Here is a 22,536-nt window from a genome sequence, read left to right on the forward strand (position 1 = left end):
GTCTCTTGAGCTGTCTGCACAGAGCCCAATGCAGGGCTTGAACTCATAGACTGTGAGACCATGACCTGAACCGAAGTCGAATGCTTAATCAATTGAGCCACCTGGCACCCCATCTTAATTAGTAATTAATAATTGAGAGCAGGTTTAGAAGTTATTTTCAGTACTTAAAGAAAAATGAAAATAACAGAGCACGTGGGTGGCATCCGACCTCATCTCAGGTCATGATCTCGCAGTTTGTGGGTGCAAGCCCTGCGTTGGGCTCTATGCTGACAGCTCAGAGCCTGGAGCCTGCTTCAGATCCTATGTCTCCCTCTCTCTCTGCCCCTCCCCGACTCTCACACTCTCTTTCTCTCAAAAATGAATAAACATTAAAAAAATTTTTAAGAAAAATGAAAATAACAATCTTAGCACAAAAATTTAACTAAATGTCAAAATAAAGTATTGTCTTACCATCAGTTTAATATTTCCTTTCTAGCGATCATTTACTAAAAATATAAAAAAGCAGTTCCAAACCACTTATAGACCTGAATCTTTTATTGATTTTGGCTAGGGCAGACCTGGTAATGGTACTCCAAAATCAGGTACTGTTGAACCAGTTTAATTGTTCTGGTTACTCAATGACTCACAATGAGCACCTGTGTTATGTATCTGAGCAGAGAGCTTTATTATAAAAATACTAATAAAAAAAGAACTAGCCAGCTTTGGTCAATTTAAAGAATAACTATATTTTGGTTATTACTATCACTGCAGTCTCTTTCATTATACTATATATGCAAGAAATTAACTTGAGGAAGGAAAAGAAAAGTTTGTTTTCTGATACAATGGAATAGATTTCTATTTGTTAGTAAATTTCCCTTCTCTCTAAATATTCAAGTAGATACCAGAGGATTATCTGATAGGGTTTTGGGGGGGGGGGGGACTTGTTTTAGATGACAAGTTGGTTTTGATACTATCCAAAGCACCTGACAACTCCCATGAACACATGGAATAAAATTTTAAAATGAAGTTTACATTAGGTTAAGCCATTAAAATTTATTTTATAGAAATAAGAGCATACCTTGGCCCAGGTTTTGGAATTTTGCCAGCTTTGAGCTCATCAATAATTTCTTCAATATCCTTAGGTGTCAGATCCTCCTAAAAAAAAAAATAAATAAAAGTCATATTAAAATTATTTCCTACTACTGAAATCTGTGTAAATTTTAAATAATAAAATAACAAATACAATTAAAACACATAGACACATATGCCCATGTGCCTAGCTATACCCTAGGTTTAACCAAAAGACGCTCAAAACAGAATGGGAAAGATTAAAGAGAAATGCCTAAACTATACTCCCATTCCCACCCCCACCCCCCCCCCCCCCCCCGGAAAACTGTTTAATTACTTAGGAAAATGTTTTATAGGACTCTGACACTGTGCTGGAGAAATCATGATTCAGTACTGCATCTCTAGTGCCCAGCCACATCGAAGTTCTTTAATATTTGTTCAATGATTAAACTTTTATAAAAATAAAACACTGCTTTCAAATTGCTTAGGGTTCAACAAATGTTCAAAACTTCAAAGCCAGAAGGAATCTTTAACTCATCTAATGATTTTATGTCCCCCAACTATTTATTATGAAAATTTGAAAACTATACATGAATACCCATATTCTTACCACCTATATTCAACAATTTTTAATTTGTCATATTTGCATTTTAATGCACATAACCTGCCCCCCCCCGCCCCGCCTGCTGTGAGTTGCACCATTTTGAGGTGTTTGGTTTTTTTTAAAGATGGCTAAAAAATTTTTTTTTTAATGTTTGAGAGAGAGCTTGCAAGTGTGAGCAAGTGGGGGGAGAGGCAGAGAGAGAGAGAGAGAGAGAGAGAGAGAGAGAGAGAGAGAGAAAGAAGAGAGAAAGAGAGAGAGGGAAAAACAGAATCCCAAGCAGACTCCAGGCTCCAAGCTGTCAGCATAGAGCCTGAAGAGGGGCTCGAACCTACAAACTGTGAGATAATGACCTAAGCGAACACCAAGAGTCTGATGCTTAACTGACTGAGCCACCCAGGCACCCTTGCGCTGCACCATTTTGAAAGCAATTGCACACATCATGGCATTTCACTCTTGATACTTCAGCAGACATCTAAGAATAAGAACATCTTCTAAATAACACAATGTCACCACACCTAACTGACAATAATTCTTTAATCAAATGTCAAGTCCATATTGAAAATCTACCCAACTATCCTCAAAATGTACTTCACAGCTGTTTTTTTTCCTAAGCAGGAGCCAATCAAAGTTTATGTGACTATTTCATTTTATCCACCAGTCAAATGAGTTCCAGAAAAGTTAACTGCCCTGGGGGCACCTGACTGGCTCAGTTGGTAGAGCCTACAGTTCTTTTTTTGTTTTATTTTGTTTATTTATTTTTGAGAGAAAGAGAGAAAGAGTGGGGGAAGGGCAGGAAGAGAGGGAGAGAGAGAATACCAAGCAGTCTCCATGCTATCAGCTTGAACCCACCAATGGTAAGATCATGACCTTAGCCGAAACCAAGAGTCAGACACTTAACCAACATAGCTACCCAAAGCATGCAGCTCTTGATCTCAGGGTCATGACTTCAAGCCCCACGTCAGGTATGTAGTCTACTTAAAATTTGAAAAAAAAGAAAAAAAAAAAAAAGAATTTATCTTGCCAAAGACCATACCACTACTAAGTGAAAGAATCTTTATCTTTTGGATAAACCCACAGGCTATTATATTTAAACTTAGAGTGCTTCACACAAAGCCTTGACTGATTCCTGCAAATCAAGATCTTCTTTATTATAAGTAAATTACAGAAATGTGGGAGAAGGAAAAACTGTTGCCATATTTTTAAAGGACTTTAAGTTTTATTTATTTAAATAATCTCCACACCCCATGTGGGGCTCAAACGCACGACTTTGAGAGCCAGAGTCACACACTCTTCTGACTGAGCCAGCCAGGCACTCCTATGACTTTTTTTTAAGTATAGGGAATAAAGAAGGTAAGAAATTTGAATCTCTGATCATTAAAATGAAGAAAATCACGATAGAGAATGAGACCACTCTAGAAATCTAAACAAATTTTATCTCCATTAAAAAATAAAATTGTAGATTTCTATTGCAGGGACTATAGCAGATTAGCTATCCTGAATGACCCGCCCCCCCCAACTGTAACAACTAAAAATGCTAGATAAAATTAAAAAAACAAAAAATTGTAAATGTCATGAATATGCTGACAAGAAAGAAATACCCAGAGCCAAAAACTCAGTGAAAACCCAGGCAGCCAAGTGGAACACCAAGCAAACTTGGCTTCAGGGTTTCACAGTCCAGAGGGGCAAGAGACAAAGCCCCAAGCCACAAGAGACATGTCAACCACACAAAGTTAAGACCCTAAAAAGCTATTCCCTCAAGGGTAAACTAGAAATTAAACTGTCTCTCAAGAAGAACTCCTAGTCTAGAACCTTACACTTTGGGTAATAGTGGAGGGTATACAAAGGAGCTTTCTTTTGCAATAGTAGAATTTCTAGGAGCAAGAGAAAACCAAGGCAAATACCTTCTTGAAGAATCCATACTCAGTGCAGGACTAAAAGAATTCCCATTAACAAGTTTCTAAGAAGTAGGAACTAACAAAATATTATGTATGAAAACCATTAAATATAATTAAATAGCAAGCAATCTTTTAAAAAGGTAACTAGAAAATTCCACATACTTGGAGATTAATACTGTACTTCTAAAAGACACAGGCCAAAGAAGAAATCAGAACATATATTTTAAAATATTTAGAACTAAATAATAAAAATATTACTTATCAAAACTTGTGAGATCCAGCTAAAGCAGTACTTAGAGGTCTGATACCATTTCTGTAAAATTTTTAAAAAGCAATATAATATTGGGCCGCCTGGGTGGCTCAGTCGGTTAAGTGTCCAACTTCGGCACAGGTCATGATCTCACAGTTTGTGAGCTTGAGCCCCACGCTGGGCTTTGTGCTGACAGCTCAGAGCCTGGAGCCTGCTTCGGATTCTGTGTCTCCCTCTCTCTGCCCCTCACCTGCTTGCTCGCTCACTCTTTCTCTTTCAAAAATAAATAAAACATTTTTAAAAATTAAAAAAAAAAAAAAGCAATATAGTATTATACATTAGTATGGCTGGATACATTACTCAAACAGTTTAAAAACATGTGCAGGAAAAATATACACAATTTATGATACTGGTTACCTCAGAATGAAAGGGAATATAGGATTTGGGGGGCTTAGGAGTGGCTTATCTGCATCTGGAACTTATTTCTACAAATAATAATGATGAGGATAAAAATAATAGTACCTAATATTAGAGTGGTAAAATATTATGTTATGTTTTGGTGGTTATTTTCTGTATTTCTATGTAAATTATTTTTCATAATTTATAATTTTTTAAAATTTGGCATTCTCTCCTAGAGCTAAATGCAAAAATGTTTAAAAATAATAATTTTTAAGAACCTTCTAGTAGACAACAATGTGGAAGTTAAAACTGACATATTTTGTGCAAAGTTTTTCTAGTCTTTGCTTTTTTTTTAAGATGTGTTTTTTTTCATGTTTATTTATTTCGAGAGAGAGTGTGTGAGCGGGTGAGGGGCAGAAAGAAAGGGAAAGAGAGAATCCCAAGCTCTGCCTGGTGTGAGACTCATTACCTGAGCCGAAATCGAGTTAGACACTTAACTGACTGAGCCACCCAGGCGCCTCCTCTATTCTTTGCTTTTTAATAAACTTGGAAAAAAAGGAGAAAAAAAAAAAAACCCTTCTGGATAATTATGCCACCAGTTTCTTCTAAATGGATAATTCAGAAAATAATATCCACAGGATAGGAAATCAAATACTTAAAATTTAAAATATGGTGTCATACAATGTTAATTTATATTAAATGGAATACTTACATAGTAGTTGTCATTTATTTGAACCATTGGTGCATTTACACAGGCCCCTAAACATTCCACCTCTATAAGAGTGAAAAGTTTATCAGGTGTCGTCTCCCCAACCTTTATTCCTAAAAATATAAATGATTGCTGTTAAGGACCAGGTTACACTTTAATAGCAATATAGCTTAATAAAACAACAACAACAAATTACAGAGGCAAACAAAAAGTATTTAAGAACATTAAGTTTCTTAAAACAACTCTATATAATTATACTAGAATATGCAAGGATTTCTTTTTTTTTTTTTTTTTATCTTTTTTATAATGTGTATTTTTGAGACAGACAGAGTATGATTGGGGGAAGTGAAGAAAGAGAGGGAGACATAGAATCTGAAGCAGGAAGCAGGCTACAGGCTTCCAGTGAGCTGTTACCACAGAGCCTGATACAAGAGGGCTCAAACTCATGAACCAGGAGATCATGACCTGAGCGAATATTGGATGCTTAACTGACAGGGCCACGCAAGCGCCCCAGAACATTCAAGGATTTAAATGGACTTGTTCCTTTAAAAACAATCAAATTTCAGGGAACTCATCTCTAGTGTCTGTTGTTATACAGCAGAGTATCAGAACATATTATTTTCATTTTGATTGTGATAATTAACCTACCAAAATCAGTTACACGGTCAGATTGGCAAAGACTCAGAAAATTGCTAATGTCAAAGACCATTAAAACTAAAAGGAGGGGCACCTGGGTGGCTCAGCTGGTTGAGCATCCGACTTCGGCTCAAGTCATGATCTCACAGTTCGTGAGTTTGAGCCCTGCATCGGGCTTTGTGCTGACAGCTCAGAGCCTGGAGCCTGCTTCAGATTCTGTGTCTCCCTCTCTCTCTGCCCCTCCCCACTCATGCTCTGTCTCTCTCTGTCTCAAAAAACAAAAACAAAAAAAACCTAAAAGGAAAACAGGTACTCTCATATCTTTAGGGAAGGCATTTTGGCAAAATATAGTAAAATCTGACCCAGCAATTCTACTTCTTGTAAACAACCTCAGTATATATAATAGGACAAGTATGCAAAGATATGTATGCATGAAAGTAATTGCAGAATAACTTATAATAGAGAAATGAGGCAGACATACATATGTTATAGCCAAAATAAAGTACAAAAAATAAGGACATATCTATGTTTTTAATAATGAAAATAAGTAAAACAAAATCTAAAACTAATATACACAACTATTATCAGAATTTGTACATTAGAGGGGCACCTGGGTGGCTCAGTTGGTTAAGTGGCCGACTTCGGCTCAGGTCATGATCTCACGGTCTGTGAGTTCGAGCCCCACGTCGGGCTCTGTGCTGACAGCTCAGAGCCTGGAGCCTGTTTCAGATTCTGTGTCTCCCTCTCTCTCTGCCCCTCCCCAGTCCTTGCTCTGTCTCTCTCTGTCTCAAAAAAATAAATAAACGTTAAAAAAAAAAAAAAAAAAAAGGGGCGCCTGGGTGGCGCAGTCGGTTAAGCGTCCGACTTCAGCCAGGTCACGATCTCGCGGTCCGTGAGTTCGAGCCCCGCGTCAGGCTCTGGGCTGATGGCTCGGAGCCTGGAGCCTGTTTCAGATTCTGTGTCTCCCTCTCTCTCTGCCCCTCCCCCGTTCATGCTCTGTCTCTCTCTGTCCCAAAAATAAAAAAAAAACGTTGAAAAAAAAAAAAAAATTAAAAAAAAAAAAAGAATTTGTACATTAGAATTTGTACATTAGAGGGTGGGATTTTGAGCAGACTTCAGCTTTCTGTGTTACATACTTCAATACAACCGAACTAAAGTAACTAAACTGTTACTTTATCTTCAGTAACAAGATAAAAGTATACCTCCTTTTACTTCCTTTGATTTTCAGTTATTAATGCAGCAATGGCAGTTTTGTATGGAAAAATGCCCTTTTAATTTTGTAAATGCTATCATAATTAATACTTCAAGTACTTCAAGCAGAAAATACTTCAAATTTCCCTTCCCAACACATTCTTACTATTTTCTTATCTTATTTGTTCCAAGACTCATTTGGAAGAATACAAGGACAATGCAGTCACTTTTTTATGTACCACATGCTATTATTACACAAGGAGTGAAATTTAATTTTTAACAATGAAAACTTTAAACCCCCCACAAGCTTCCAACATGCTTAATGATTACAGGAAAAGAAGAAAACTCAACTTTGAGGCCGAGAACTAAGGAAAAATATAAAATAAGAATAAATAAAGGTGGGCAACCACAGTAAGACAAAAATTTACTGATGAAAAGTACACATCCAATACAATGGCAAACACTGGAAAACTTAAGTAGAAATGGGTCAAATCTAGAAAGACAATTCTGTTTTTCATTAAAGTTATGTGTCCCATACCAAGCTTTTTCTGAATGGCCTCCAGTATGCTGTCAGAGTTTCGAAGCATGCAAGGTGTAGTAGTGCAGACCTGAATGTGATACTTTCCAACTGGCTTTCGATTATACATCGTATAAAAAGTTGCTACTTCATATACTCTCATTGGAGGTACTTGTAAAACTTCCGCAACCTAAAATATTAGGAAATTTTAAGATGGTATAATTACAGTGTTTATGAATTAAACCTTAGGTATGTTGTAAAGCACATAAAGTCAATATTGCTTCAATTTGCTAAAAACACAAAAGTTCTTCTGAGGCAGAAAATACACTTGTATTTGATATTTGTGAGGTGCAAGTCCCTTAGTTGTTGCAGCCTTTACACTTAAACCACACAAAGCCCAGAAGCTAATGGTTACAGCACCTCCTCCACTTACCCCATGCCCCATCTCTGCCAAAGGATCTTCTTTTCTCTAAATGTTTCTAAGTTTTTCACTATCAGGAATTTCTACTTTGATCATTTCAACCCTCATATTTTATAATTTTAAATTTCTAAATGTCAAAAAATTTGTTGGTCAAATCCCAATAAATTAATTATATTTTTTCAACCCTTCACCAATTTTTTCAAAAAGTCTTGATGTTACTGGTGATGTACAATGCATGCAAATGGTATGGCAACACAAAAAAGGGCAAGAATCAAAGCTCACCTATTAGCCTATCTTGATTTATATATCTACATGCTTATATACACACAAAGCTCACATACATACACATACGTAAGTCTCCAGAAAATCTAAAACACAGCTTCTACTTCTAATCAAGACACTCTTTACAAAAATCTTATGGACTAGTACTTCCCAACTCTTCACATCAAGGTATTTAGCAAATATGTATTGACACAGTGAGGTTCAGGACCAAGGGATTCATTGTCTAAGCACAACTCTCTTGGTCAGAGCAAGTCTGTTAATGAAAACAAGGTTGTTTTAGTTGTTTGCTAGGGATAGTCTACATACAGTCTGTCATGACTACCATCCTGGTTACAACTTTCCAGGTGATCTAATATCATTTAATCTATCAGGTCTTAAGATTTGCTACCTGGCATTCTTAAAAAAATTATGCATATATCCATGTTTTGACATGAAAGATGAGTTTCTTAAATAGCATTTCAGATGACAAATATGTTGAACTTTCTCATATTAGAAAATCTAAAGGATATGTATTCTCAAAAGACATATAATCATGGCTCACTAGTGAAAGATAAGTAGCTGTGCTAAATTTAATTTGGGGATACTAAACCAGGTATGTACCTCTGAAACTGGGAGCTCTCTCAAAACACACATGCTAGAGCCTGAAAATACACAGTGTTCCTGGAACCCTACCACTGATGCTAACTTGAAAGAGCTCCCCTGGGAAGACTGCTGTGCATCTCCCTACACTCTAGTGATGGTTACAGAACTAACATGTGAGCTTCTGGATTTTGTTTTGGTTGTAAGATTGGGCTTTTTCTTTGGGGGCTAGGGGGTAAGAGAGTAAAGAAACAACAATATTAAAAGTCTCAAATGTAAAATGGAATTTGTTTCTATCCTCTGTACACTTTCCTGCCTCTCACACGTACACATTCAATTCTAAATAGAACAGGACAATATTTGTGAGATGTTCTCACATTAGTTCTCATTTATTTTACTCTGCTAAGCTTGCCATTCAGCAAGACTTCCAACACAATTCCTATTATTAAAAATGTGAATTTTGGGGGTGCCTGGAAGGCTCAGTTGGTAGAACATGCAAGTCTTGATCTCAGGGTGGTTAAGTTTAAGCCCCACAGTGATGTAGAGATTACTTAAAAAAACATAATCTTTAACAATGTGAATTTTTGCAAAAAAAAAAAAAAGCATCATCTATGGTTAGGAACACACCTAAATCATTATTTAGAATGTTGGCTATAATACAAAACAGTGTTAAGTAATTTAGAAAATACCCAAAGAGGCATGTGATTTATTGGGGAAAAAAACCCACCTGACTATATTTTACCAAGTACAGTACCAACCAAACTTGCTTTGTAACATTTTTCATAGTCAAAAAAACCAAAAAAATATAAAACTAAAGGTCCATAACCATGTTAGAGTACTGTACAAAGCAAATAAGTGATATGAACTGAATCTAAAATTTGTATATGGGATTCCAACAAATCACTGAAGACATTCCTGTTCTCTAAGAAAGATGATAATGGTCTATTCTAATAGACCAAATAAAATTTAGAAGGTGAAAAGAGGAATGAAGTATAGCAGAATCTCTGCCAATACTCAGTCAAGCAGAAAATGCAATGAACTGGAAATGTTCAGTCCCAACTCTATCACTTAGGAATCATAACATAATAATTTAAAGAGATCTACCCTAGTTCAAAATCTTCACTGTACATAAGGAAGTAAGTCTACAGAAAAGTCAGATCTCTTAGCTCGAAGTCAAATATACTTTCCATTATATTACACTGGCTTATTATTTGTGAGATTCTCATAAGAATCAAATAATATATGATTTTGTATGGTACTTCATAAACTATACACTGTAGCATAATACCACAAAAACTTAATTAATACAATGTAAGTGTAAAATGTGGATAACTGTTGAAACAACTCATCAGAAAAAAATTAATCTTAAAATATGTATGAACAGATTAACTTCCTTTAAATGGGTCACCCATAGCATTTTTGTAAGTTGCTGATTATTAAGCATAGGGTGCCATCAAGTGTCATAAATACTGATATAAATCTTTATTAAAGCCTACAGCCAAAGATAAAAATAAAAAGATTCATATTAGGTATGAAAGATCAGATCTTTTTCTCTATAATTTTAGTGTTTAATACATTAATTTTCAGAATACCTTGAGAGCAAATTATACACATGTGGGATCTTTTTATCTTTATTACGGTCATTTCTCTCAAAAAGAGAAAAAAGAGAAAGTTACTGTGACTATAATGCCTCTACTATTTCTTGCAAGGATAAAAAGCTCTCCATGTTATTAAGAGAACCAACAAACCCACAAATTTGAGGAAACAAATGATTAAAAAGGCTTCAAACTCCTAGATTCTGACACTAAGAATCATCAGAGGAATTTCTACATAAGGAAGAAATTCTTACACAGTCTCTTCTCTTTTCAAACTAAGGCAAAAATGAATTCGGTACCTTGTTCATGGCAGAGATGGGCAGCCATCCATTCTGTCTTTGGGCTAAATCCAGGACTGGAAGCACAGCTGCTGCTTTATGTCCTTCTGGATAGTTTCCTACAATTGCCTCTATCCTCTGTATCAAAGAAAAAGCACCTGCTTTCATACATTTGGAAGATACTAAATATTTTGTAAATTAATCGTAATGTTAATTTTGTCATACCTTATAGTTTTCTGGTGTGAAATCAAATGGAGTATCCGGGTTATTCTCAGGAGTATCTCTGTGCTATACAAAGGAAAAAAAAGTTTTTCAAAATTGCCAAAATTACCTCAAAAGTGTTAACAGCTTTATTACTATACTACTACTGATCATTTAATCTCTTCACTTTAGTGGCATCTGGGTTGGTCAGTCAGTTAAGTGTCTGACTCTTGATTTCGGCTCAGGTCATGATCTCACAGCTCATGCGTTCAAGCCCCGCATTGGGCTTTGCACTGACTGTGCAGAGCCTGCTTGGGATTCTCTCTCTCTGCCCCTCCCTGATGCTCACAATCTCAAAAACAAAAACAAAAAAACCAAAACAAAACAAAAAAACAACAACAAAAAAACCTTTAATCTCTTTGCTTTAATTCCACTATAACATATATCAATCTATCCTTGCATCAAAAAGAATGGCTAATTATTAAATACACATTTGAGGAGTATGATTAACAAAAGTAATGCTAACAGAATTTAAGAGAACTACCTTTAGAATCAAAACCAAAAAAAAAACAAAACAAGTGTTATCCAACTTGATTAGAGAATAGAATCTTTTTAAGTTGACTTATTTATTTTGAGAAAGAGAGAGAGAATGAATCCCACGCAGGCTCCACACTGTCAGTGCAGAGCCCAACGTGGGGCTTGAACTCACGAACTATGAGATCATGACCAGAGCTGAAACCAAGAGTTGTGCATTCAACTGACTGAGCCACCTAGGCAACCAGAGAATAGAATCTTCTAATGTAATTACCAAAACAAACAAAGTGCTGGAACACTTATAAAATTAAGACACAAAATTCTTAGTGTGAACATAACTTGCATTGTTCCAAAAGAATTTATCAGATTATCAAAAGGACCCACTACTTCAGGGAAGGTACAAAAGCACCATCTCTTCCCCACATAACAGAAACTAGCCAATGGCAAGCAGCTTTATTTCTTCTCCGTAAAAAGAGCAGGACCTCTTCAAAAACTGACAAGAAATGGCATGTCAACAGGAAATCAAATGAGTCACACTGAGATTAACCCTTACATCAATTAATGTTTAGTATGTACAGTGAACAAAGAACTGTATCCCTTATGCTAACTCTCAAAGTTCTGCTTTTTTAAGGATATAAAAGAAGAAAGAAAATGGAAACTTTGGACAATTATCTCAAATATGTGGCAAATTTTATGTTTTTAGACAAACAAAATATAAAGCAGGAATCAACTCAATGGTATGGCTAACTCACTTGCTAGGATTCAGCCTGGAAATAACTCAGTTAATAAAACTGTACCACTAACTCAAAATCATCCTACAAATCCACCAAATTGCCTTTAAACAACACAAACTTAATCCCTGAAAACCATGCCTTGTCACAGAAAGGAGAAACATCTCTCTTTTACTTGTACAACTAAGCTGGGGAGTTCACTGGCCTCCACCTGGAGTTAAACCCTGTAAAGCAAAAATATAAAGGCAACCACTAATGTATTCACTGTATTACTAAAGTCCATGAGTTTCAAACTGGAACCACTTTGGGATTCCCCAAGTTGCAGCCATACAATCTTTATTCAGCCAATATGACTGATTTTTAAGAACCCAAAGTGAGACTAGAAATCTTGTTAGGGCTCATAGTAATTTCACCAAAAAATAATCTACATTCTTATTCCCAGAGTTGCCCTGGTGTCAATTTAAACTTGAGAGGTTCAACTGCAATCACACAACTTTTGAGATGTAATGAATTCAATTAGCTATATTTAAATCACCACCTTGGCCAGCATATACCAAAGACACTGGTGTTTAAGATCCTTCTGATTATCACAATAGATTTACCCAAATTTCCAAAAGTCTTTCCATTCTGAAGAAATCAGAGTAATTACTTACAACAAATAAGGCTCCTCCAGCTCCATTTTGCACAGCTGTCTTATGTAAATTCCTTATATGTCTTCCCTAAAATTTCAAGAAAGTTTCGTAAGTCATAAGCCTTAATAAATTTTCAGGAGTAAATACTTTAAGATCCATAATTAAAAACAATAGAATCAACTTATATAAGTAAAAGATCTTAGGAGATATGGCCTACTGTGCTACACCCTGCCTATCTCTATCTCAGAAGTACAAGGAAACGGAGATCCAAGGAAAGGTTATTAACTTGCCTAAGGTCACACATGCGTCCATGGAAGAACTAGGTCCACAACCCGTATCTCTTGGAGTCATGTATCCTTTCTACTGGACTCTTTTTGGCATGCACTGAGAAAGTTAGTGTTCCATTAACTTACAGCCTTTCACTTTTGTCTGAATCAAGTTGGGTGCCAGCTTTCATTTACTGTGAGCTTTCATAAACATGTTTTCATTCTGTACAAATGAGTCATATACTATGCACAAATGAGTCAAGTGTGTCCCCCTTTTTCGATTCTTTGCTGAATTAGTTTACAAACTCTAGCCATAAAGTTTCAGAGAGCTGCTTATGATGCTATGCAGTGACCATAGTCAATTGTTTTAGAAGAAATCCATTTGATTACTTTCTGTTGCATTTCATTTCTCTTTGCCCTATTGCTCCCCACAACACCCCTACCCTCCCCACAGGCACCAAAAGCAATTCAACAACTATTCAGGAATCCTCTGATTTCTGAGTTCTACTTATCACAAAGATAGTAGAACACTGGATTAAATCAAGCATGGAACTAGCAAAGAGTTGGAACAATTCAAAGAAAGCAAATACAAAAGAAGTAAAAGCAGTGATGTATAACACAATCATGTATTTAAACTATCCTAGGTCCAAATATTGAAGTTGAAGAAATATTTATGTAAACACTTGTTTAATTAACAAAAGATCCAAGCACAGAATGTGAGACATAGGTATAAAATACAGGAGTAAATACCAGTTTCAGGGTAATGGGAGAAGAAGGGGAGAATTTGATTGGCTAAATGGTACACAAGGGGGCTTCAACTCTTGTTTTTGTTTTCTTTCTTAGGCAGTAAATGGATACACAGTGTTTATTCTTTTTTGTGTCTTAAACACATACAACTTGAAAAAAAAAATCAAGGAGATAGTTTAGGTTCTTATACTTTTATTCAAATTATCCTCAACTGCTCCAGGGTCAACCTGTGAATTACACACAAGGTTATGCTTATATCCCTAATTTGCCTGTCCATAAAAGTGAGATAGACAGATAAACATAAAACCAAGGTCACATTCCCAAGCAATACCATTAAAAACAACATCAACATAAGGCTTTAAAAAATTAACTGAAACTAAAGTTTAGGAAATAGAACCTGCCGTCACTTTAGCTGAGATTTTTTTTAAATCAAAGAACAATTTTTACAGAGTAACATTAGTGAATTACTTAACTAAATTTGGAGGGAAAACAAAGGATTTCATAATAAAGTAAGGAAGGATTAAGAGAATGGAGGGGCACCTGGGTGGCTCAGTTAGTTAAGCCACCAACTCTTGACTCTTGATTTCAGCTCAGGTCATGATCTCACAGTCCTGAGGGTTCTGAAATGGAGCAGGCTCTGAGCTGGGTGTGCAGCCTGCTTAAGATTCTCTCCCTCTCTCCTCCTGTCCTTCCCCCACTTGTGTTCTCTCTCAAAAAAAAAATAAATAAATTTAAAAAAATTTAAAAAATGCTTAAGAGAACGGAAAGCATCCAGTCCCCTCTTTTCCTAACTTCCGAACTATTTTACTGTCTCTTTACCCACTCCCTCAGGGTAGGTTGTCCTCAGGGCTCAGCTCTGTCCTAGGTTCTGTTCTCCATAGATCTTTTGCCCCTGAAGAGCTTATTTATTCTCATCTATGAACTCCATGCTGATGATTCTTGAATCATTCTCGACAAAAAATTAACAGCCTGAAGAGATCATGAACACATAAACCAATGAGAAAAATGAGTATACATGAACAAAAATGTCAACATAATTTTAATGAACTAGTAATCTAAAACATGCATTTTTAAATGAGAGAATATTTGCAGCTATCAAATTAGCAATGATTTTTTTTCAAAGATAACAACTCTGTCGAGCACATGGAGAAATGGGCATGCTTATACATTAGGTAAAAATTGGTAACAGTCTTTTAGGAGAACAAATTGACATAGTATATGGACAGACTAAAGAAAGTTTCCATCTTTTAACTTAGTAATTCTACTTTTAGAATTTTATCCTAAAAAATAGTATAAAATGAGGATAAAAGTTTATAGAGAAATACATTCTCTGTATTGTTACAGGAAAATACAAACGCCAAAAAGGCCAACATAGAGATCTTTTAAATAAATATTAATAATTCCAACAAAAATATTATTTAAAAAAATTTGTTTCCTATTTGAGAGAGAATGCACACGTGAGCATGAGCAGGGGAGAGGGTCAGAGAGAGAGACAGAGACAGAGACAGAGAGAGAATATCCCAGGCAGGCTCCATGCTCAGCACAGAGGCCAACGCTGGGTGGCGGGGGGAGGAGGGGGTATCATGACCTGAGCCAAATCAAGACACTCAACCTACTAAGCCACCCAGGTGCCCCCCCAAAATCATATTATGTTGCTACCAAAAATCATATTTCCTAAAAATAATGACACTGAAAGATGTATTTGTGCCACAATCATAACTAGAAAACATCAGAGTTAAATGAAATAAAAAAGCATAAACTACCATCCCAATTATATTCAATATAGACACTAAAAGACTGGAAGGCCATAACAATTTAAAGTGCTTATCTGTCATTATTATAACAAGATTATAAGAAACTCTTACTTTCATATTCTATTTTTTATATTTTTCTCCATTTTCCATACTTCCTATTCAGTATGGATTGACAAACAAAATATCTTACTAAAAACAAAACATTCATCAAGTACAAAATGAAACTTAACACCTCTACCGTTAATCCTATTTATCTTTCCAACTTCCCTATATATTACCAAATTAACCACCACCAATCTCTAAGTTAAAATAGCTTCAGTTTGGGGTCAATATTTGATCCCTTCCTCATTATTCCAGGACCTGCCACACAACTTTACTTAAAATGAATAATACTGGGGGGAAAAAAAAGAAAAGAAAAATGCAGAGATAATCTTGAAAATCTGTCTGGTCTCTGGGGCTATGTAGCTACATACTGGAAAATCTGGGGCTATGTAGCTATATATTGGAAAATCTATTTTGAGGCACTGTCTGGCTGACCTGTAATTCTGGATTTGCACATGAGTTTATACACAAACACACACACACAGACACTTCTACCCAAAATTACGTGTTTTAAAGTCCAAATCATTGAAAGCAGACTACTGATTGAGGTCAGGAAAAAAGGAGCTACTTTAAAGAAAAAAACCACTGGAGTTTCAGATTAAAAAGAAATTTTTTTTAGGGGCGCCTGGGTGGCTCAGTTGGTTAAGCGTCTGACTTTGGCTCAGGTCATGATCTCATGGTTCATGAGTTCAAGCCCCGTGTCGGGCTCTGTGCTGACAGCTCGGAGCCTGGAGCCTGCTTCAGATTCTGTGTCTCCCTCTCTCTCTGTTCCTCTCCCACTCGCGCTCTCGCTCTCTCTCTCTCTCTCTCTCAAAAATAAATAAAGATTAAAAAACATTTAAAAAAATTTTTTTAAATTTGGGTTTAAATCACCACTCTGCCACTTACTAACATGTGACTTTACACAAATCGCTTAATATTTTTAAGCCTCCATTTCTGCACCTATATAAAACAGGAATGTTTTGAGGTTCAAATAATAGTTTCTCTGAAAGCACCATATAACCTCTTAAAGCATTATCACATCTGCTTAGCTGATATGGGGATAAAACATTTAATAAGTGAAGAATGGAAGATTTAAATACAACTGCATTTTAAGAACTAAACAGATTTTAAAATCGCACTTGGTTAGCTGACTCTAACTCTAGAGGCACTGTCACAAAAGGACAGATTACTGAGAGCTTCCTGAATATCCACATAATTATTTTTATTATTTATAGCCACATAAGACTACCAATTTTTCTAGTGAAAATATAAATGCTTGAAAAATACTATCTCCTCCCTCATGACTGAAATTAATATATAAATCTTTTTTTTTTTCCTAAGTGGAAGGAGGAAGAAGCAGTAGTACTGGTAGACAATTTTTCACGGGTGTGGGTTTCTGCACATCTCTGCACATGAGCAGAGGCACGAGCCATTAACAGCTTTCGTTCCACGCTATCTTTTCAAGGATTTTTGTAGAGAATATCTCCCTCTTGGGCAAAGGTTGGGCAAGTGCTCTTGTAACTGGGGTTGGGTTCCTCAGTTGTGAGGTACAGCATTCGCCCAGGCTGCTCCATGTCACTCCCATGGGATGTGAGGGTGAAGGAAAACCAATTCTAACACGAAGCTTATGCTGGCTGCTATGCCGAGTATTAAAGTCCTCTGTCTCTGACCCAAGAGTCTCAGTCAGATCCATTAAACTGAGGCAGGTTAACTTGTTAGCTAGAAAATACGGTAAAATCTCAAGAGCCTTCACAGTTCTTGACAAGAAAAATCAAAATATACAAATATGCCAGTCTGCATGTCCCACTAATTTTTCAAAATATAGAAAATATTATAAAAGAGAGAATGAATACAGTGGTATTACAAAAGAAACCAGTAACAGTGGCTGTCTCTGAAGAGGGGGATCAAGGATGTGGAGTAGGGAAGGAAATTTACCCTTTGATATACACAAGGTATTTTATACATTCACAATGTATATCCCTGTACCTCTATTCTTTAATATATATTTTATACTTACTATAATATATATATCCTTGCATACCATTTGAATTTTTTGCCATGTATATATTTCATATTTTTCATATTTTCATATACATTTCAACTTTTAAAAATGAATAAAGTCTTTAGTCCTTTTTTCTCTCTTACTTTCACCACTCTATTTCAGACATTATTTCAGGTCTGTGCATTACTCTAATAGCTTTCTAGCTGACTCTTCCCCTAATCAACCTGCTTAATGTCATCAAACTAATCGTTAAAATACCACTTCCTTATGGTGGTCAGGATATGAAAAAAGGACAAATACAAACAGGAAGTATCAATTCCATTGTTTCTAAAAGCCACATTTTCCACATTCTAACATCTCAGGAATTGGGATCATCACTGGTACTTAATATTCTATAAATATACCACATACAGAGAGACAATAGCCAACTGGTTAAAAGCCCAACTCCACAGCCACTTTCCTCTTCTGTAAAAAGGGAATAACAGTACATACTTCATAGGATTATTGTAATGATTAAAAGAGATAATCCATGTAAAGTGCTTAATATGCTGCCTACACATAGTAAGTACTATATTAGTGTTACCTATCATTAGCTATTTTTATAGTAGTACTATATGTCAGGCACTAAGCTTTTTTACACATTTAATTCTTACAACTTTCATGCAAGATGGGTATTACTTCAAGAAAATACAGATTTAAATGAGTTATGAAAACTTCTCATAACTAATTATTGGTAGAACGAGCATTAAATCTTAGGTCTAATGCCTACAAGGTTATGGCCTTATTATCAGCCACTTGAATGGAACTATTTGATGAAATCAGAGCTCTAGAAGAACAGAGTAAATCTAGGAAATCAAAGAGCTTAAGAAAACCAGGAATGCATCCATACACAGGGAGACAGATTAGAAATGAAAAGACCTGCCTCCTCCATTGGCTCACCACGTTCCCATTTAGAGACTGAGGGATATATGTATGTCCTTTATTTAAAACAAGCTATTTACTGTTTTTTTAAAAGCCTTTTTTGAAAAAAAAACAGTAAATGCCACTCTTCTGTTCCTATAAAAAACCTAAATATGTGTGTGTGTGTGTGTGTGTGTGTGTGTGTGTGTGTGTGTATTAGCATAGCATTTGAGCAACTTAATTTCGATGTCTGAAGCCAACTTCAAGGTAGTAGAAAAAAGGCTCAGATAATTTGTTTATAAAATAAACCAAGTGAAATAGGGTAAACTGATAAATATTAGCCCTTATCAAGTTAGCAAGTGGCCATTTTCAAAGCTAACCTGTTTTTTGAGATGTTTAAAAGCTTCATCTGTTTTATATTCGTTATAACATCCACATCAGACACTTGCAATAAAGGAATAAAGATATGAAAAGTCTGAATTAACATCTTTGCACTAGTTAATAAACCATTTGATTTTAGTTTCACCTTGGAATGAAGAGGTATTCCAGGACCCATTATCGGTCTTAAAACTAGACTAGGCTGGACTGATTTGAAGAGTAAGCAGAGATTCCCCCCTTAGAGTCTACTCTTTTCACCAGACTAGAGTCTGGCTTCTCACTGAACTCTGAAGTATCTATGCTTCAATGGATTCCATTTGAATACAGTGAACACCAGTTGAAAATTCAAGTAACTTTTTTTAAAATAGACAAGAACATAATTTGACATATAGCTCAGAATTAATAGTGGGCTTCGACTCTAGCTTATTCTTTTTTCAGAGTGTTGAAACACTTCTAAAGAAGGAACAGAGAGGATTTACAGCAAATAGTGGCAGTGTTTTCTTTGAATTCAACTCAAGTGGCTTTGTGTTAAGTATACTTCAACACACCTTTTTTCACTGACTCCTCAAAAATCTATGGTTAGTTATTATTATTTCCATTTTACTTTTAAAGAAACTTAGGCTCAGAAACCGTAACCTGCCTTATACTACACAATTAGTGACAGAGATGGAGTCTGAGCCCAAGCCTTTTGGATTTAAGTCCTCAGCTTGATTAGCCCTTCCCTTTTTAATCACTATTTGTATTACCAATACCGGTAGCTCAAAATGACGATAATTTAAATTTGACACTCTTCCACCCACTCCCCAAGAACAGAATCTTTCATGGGCCCTACATTTGTCTTTTTAGTTTCTCCTGTTGCTCAAACATTAACAGTATCCACTCTGTTCACTTTTCAGTTCTATCAGACATTTGCACTTTAAAAGGCCACATCCAGCCAGAGGAACTTAATAAAGGACAAGGAAGCTGCAAGACAAAACTGACAGAATCAGTAACCTAATTAGTTAGAAAGACAGGACTAAGGTCAGGCAACAGAAAAAATGTTTTCCTTTATTAGCAACCAATTCAGGCAAGGAATATACGTTTCACACTACCCTGAATATTTAGATTAAATCCACAATATATGTGTGCACCAGCGGGGGGGGGGGGGGTGTCACAACTCACATGTGAAACATCTGGTAAAGGGAAAGTGATATTGGCTCCCAATGTACTTTCTTCCCATTGTTCACCAATTATCTACTCACCTATTACCTACAGCCTCCCTCACTGCCAGCTTAAGCAAAAGCCATTTCTTTCAGCTGTCTAGAGCAAAGACATGCAGAGAAAACAAAAAGCTCCCAAGAGCTTTATGTATAATATACTCAGAGTAGGTATTCCCTACATTTTTAAGTTTTCAATCCATTTGGGTTTAATAAAGTAGATGATGGATGAGCTAATAGTAACTGTGAGATCTATTTCAAGGATAGTGATAATAAATACAAGTGCTAACTCTGCATCAAATACGTGCTACAAACTTTACAAATGCTGTAACTCATTTACTTCTCCCAGCAACCCCTACCATATAGGTATTATTATCATCCCCAGTTTTACAAATGTGGAAACTAAGGTGCAAAGAACAAAAGAAAAAACTTTTCCTAGATCACACAGCTAAATAAATGAAAAGCCAAACATAAGTTTTCCTGACTACAGAAATTAAGTTTTGTTAATATTTTCAACTATACATGGGAGGGCTCTTACAAATGTCTTCCAAATAAAATTCCATCAATAATTTAAAAATGTTAATTCAGATTAAAGAAATCGGATTTTTCTAGCACTGTATAAGAGAATTAACAAGCAAAATTTGGCCAAATTATGTAACAGAAAAGCTACCCAAAAAGCCCAGGTATTACAGGAGCATTACAGATTAAGATAACCATATCAACAGCAACAATACTGTCTATCCTGACCATAAATTAAACAAAGCACTCTTTAAACATGTAAAATCCAATACGGATATAAGCAACACTCAAATATTCTAACGATAGGGATACTTCCTAGAAATGAAATGTCCAAGTATCATTTTAGCCAGCAGACCTAGGTTCAGTCACACCTTTGCCAATTCTAGTATGGTAACCTTGGGCAAGTCACTCTACCTCTCCATACCTAAGTATGCTTACCTATAAAATCACAGCAATACCTATCTTAAACTGTTAAAGATGAAATGAGATGAAATATTTAGCAAAGTATCATTATAAGTACTCGTGTACTGGCCACTATCATTATTATCATTATTATTATTACTGGAACTTTAATTAAACAGTAACACTCCCAATTTCCTGTTATCTTTTCTTCGTGTGCTCCATTAAAATGAAGGAAATAAAATAGCCAAGCTATAGGCCTCAATAATCACAAAAACAAGTAAGACCCTAAATAATTACAAGTTGACTGTAGGAGCAAACATTCATTTTCAAAAGGTTAAGTGATTTGAAGAGCTTCCGGCCTAAAGAATTAACTGGTAAGGGGTGCCTAGGTGGCTCAGTCGGTTAAGCGCACAACTCTTGATTTCGGCTCAGGTCATGATCTCAATGGTTCGCGAGTTAGGGGCCCCTGTCCAGCTTTGTGCGGACAGCTCAGACCTGCTTGGGATTCTCTCTCTCCCCCTCTCTCTGCCCTCTCTCCTTCTCTCTCTCAAAATAAATAAATAAACATTAAAAAAAAAGAATTGGTAAAACCTAAGCACAATTTTTTTTTGTTTAATTTGAAAATCAAATAAACATTAACAAATGCTCTGTAAATATAAGTTGCCTTACTTTCTAGTCTTAGGGACTAATACTCAGACAAGCATATATTGTTTAAAATTTAGTAAACCTATGACCGGGTGGAGCTCAAGTATGTGTATTTTTTTTTTTTAAACTTTTATTTATTTATTTTGAGAGAGCAAGTGCATGCATGAGAGCAGTGGAGGGGCAGAGAGAGAGGCAGACAGAGTCCCAAGCAGACTCCACACAGGGCTCCATCTCATGACCATGAGATCTTGACCTGAACCAATGACGGATACTCAACCAACTGAGCTACCCAGGTGCCCCCAAAGTAGGTGTATTTATTTATTTTAGAGAAAGAGATTGAGAGCAAGCAGAAGAGCAGAGAGAGACAGAGAGGGAGAGAGAATCTCAAGCAGGCTGCACACTGTCAGCACAGAGCCCAATATGGGGCTCCAATTCTTGAACCTTGAGATCATGACCTGAGCCGAAATCAAGTTGGACGCTTAACTGACTGAGCATGCAGGTGCCACAAGTATGTGTATTTTTAAAGCATCATAGACGATTTTTTTTTAAATTTTTTTAACGTTTATTTATTTTTGAGACAGAGAGAGACAGAGCATAGAGACGATTCTTTTAATCAAGTTTGGGATTTACTGCTTTAGAGTGTATGGCATCTATATCCTAACATGCAGATGATGGATTTTCTGAATGGTCTTCAAAATTTAAGGATGCCAAGAACAAGAAATGCTAGGCTATCTTTTCCAACCCAGAATCTCTGGAAGTACTGAGGGATATTAAGGAATATTTTAGTCAGTGATGACAAGGAACTATCATGGTATCTCCTTAGGAACAAAATTGCACCCATCATGACCAAAGTTAACCTCTTCTTCTTATCCCCTCTGCTCTCTTCCTTTAAGTACAGTGAAATCACTTCCCTGGTTTCTGATCACACTGACAAACTATTCTACTATTATAGCATCTATAAAACTTAAATCTTCACCAAACATGCCAACTTCCCTCGGTAAATTTGAGCAACTTAAGAAAAATAAATTAAAAAGAAGAAACAAAAAATAGGACTTGCAAACAAACCCAGTTCAGGCTCCTACTACTGTGTAATTTGGGGCATATTTGTCTGGGAATCATCAGCTGTCTCATGTACAAAATGG

The 22,536-nt window shown here is 36.0% G+C and overlaps 1 protein-coding gene across 1 annotated transcript in view; it reads right to left on the minus strand.

The window, feature by feature from the left end:
- NDUFV2 (NADH:ubiquinone oxidoreductase core subunit V2) overlaps positions 1–22,536 on the minus strand; it is a 31,242-nt gene that overhangs the window by 3,774 nt on the left and 4,932 nt on the right. Inside the window, exons 2-7 of the mRNA XM_042911692.1 lie at positions 12,523–12,588; positions 10,629–10,691; positions 10,425–10,541; positions 7,270–7,438; positions 4,908–5,017; positions 1,058–1,134 (exon numbers count right to left, since the gene is read on the minus strand). Coding sequence (XP_042767626.1) covers positions 1,058–1,134; positions 4,908–5,017; positions 7,270–7,438; positions 10,425–10,541; positions 10,629–10,691; positions 12,523–12,588 — 602 coding nt within the window. The remainder of the gene's footprint in view (positions 1–1,057; positions 1,135–4,907; positions 5,018–7,269; positions 7,439–10,424; positions 10,542–10,628; positions 10,692–12,522; positions 12,589–22,536) is intronic.

Source organism: Panthera leo, chromosome D3 (assembly GCF_018350215.1).
Source record: "Panthera leo isolate Ple1 chromosome D3, P.leo_Ple1_pat1.1, whole genome shotgun sequence".
NCBI classification, from domain to species: Eukaryota; Metazoa; Chordata; class Mammalia; order Carnivora; family Felidae; genus Panthera; species Panthera leo.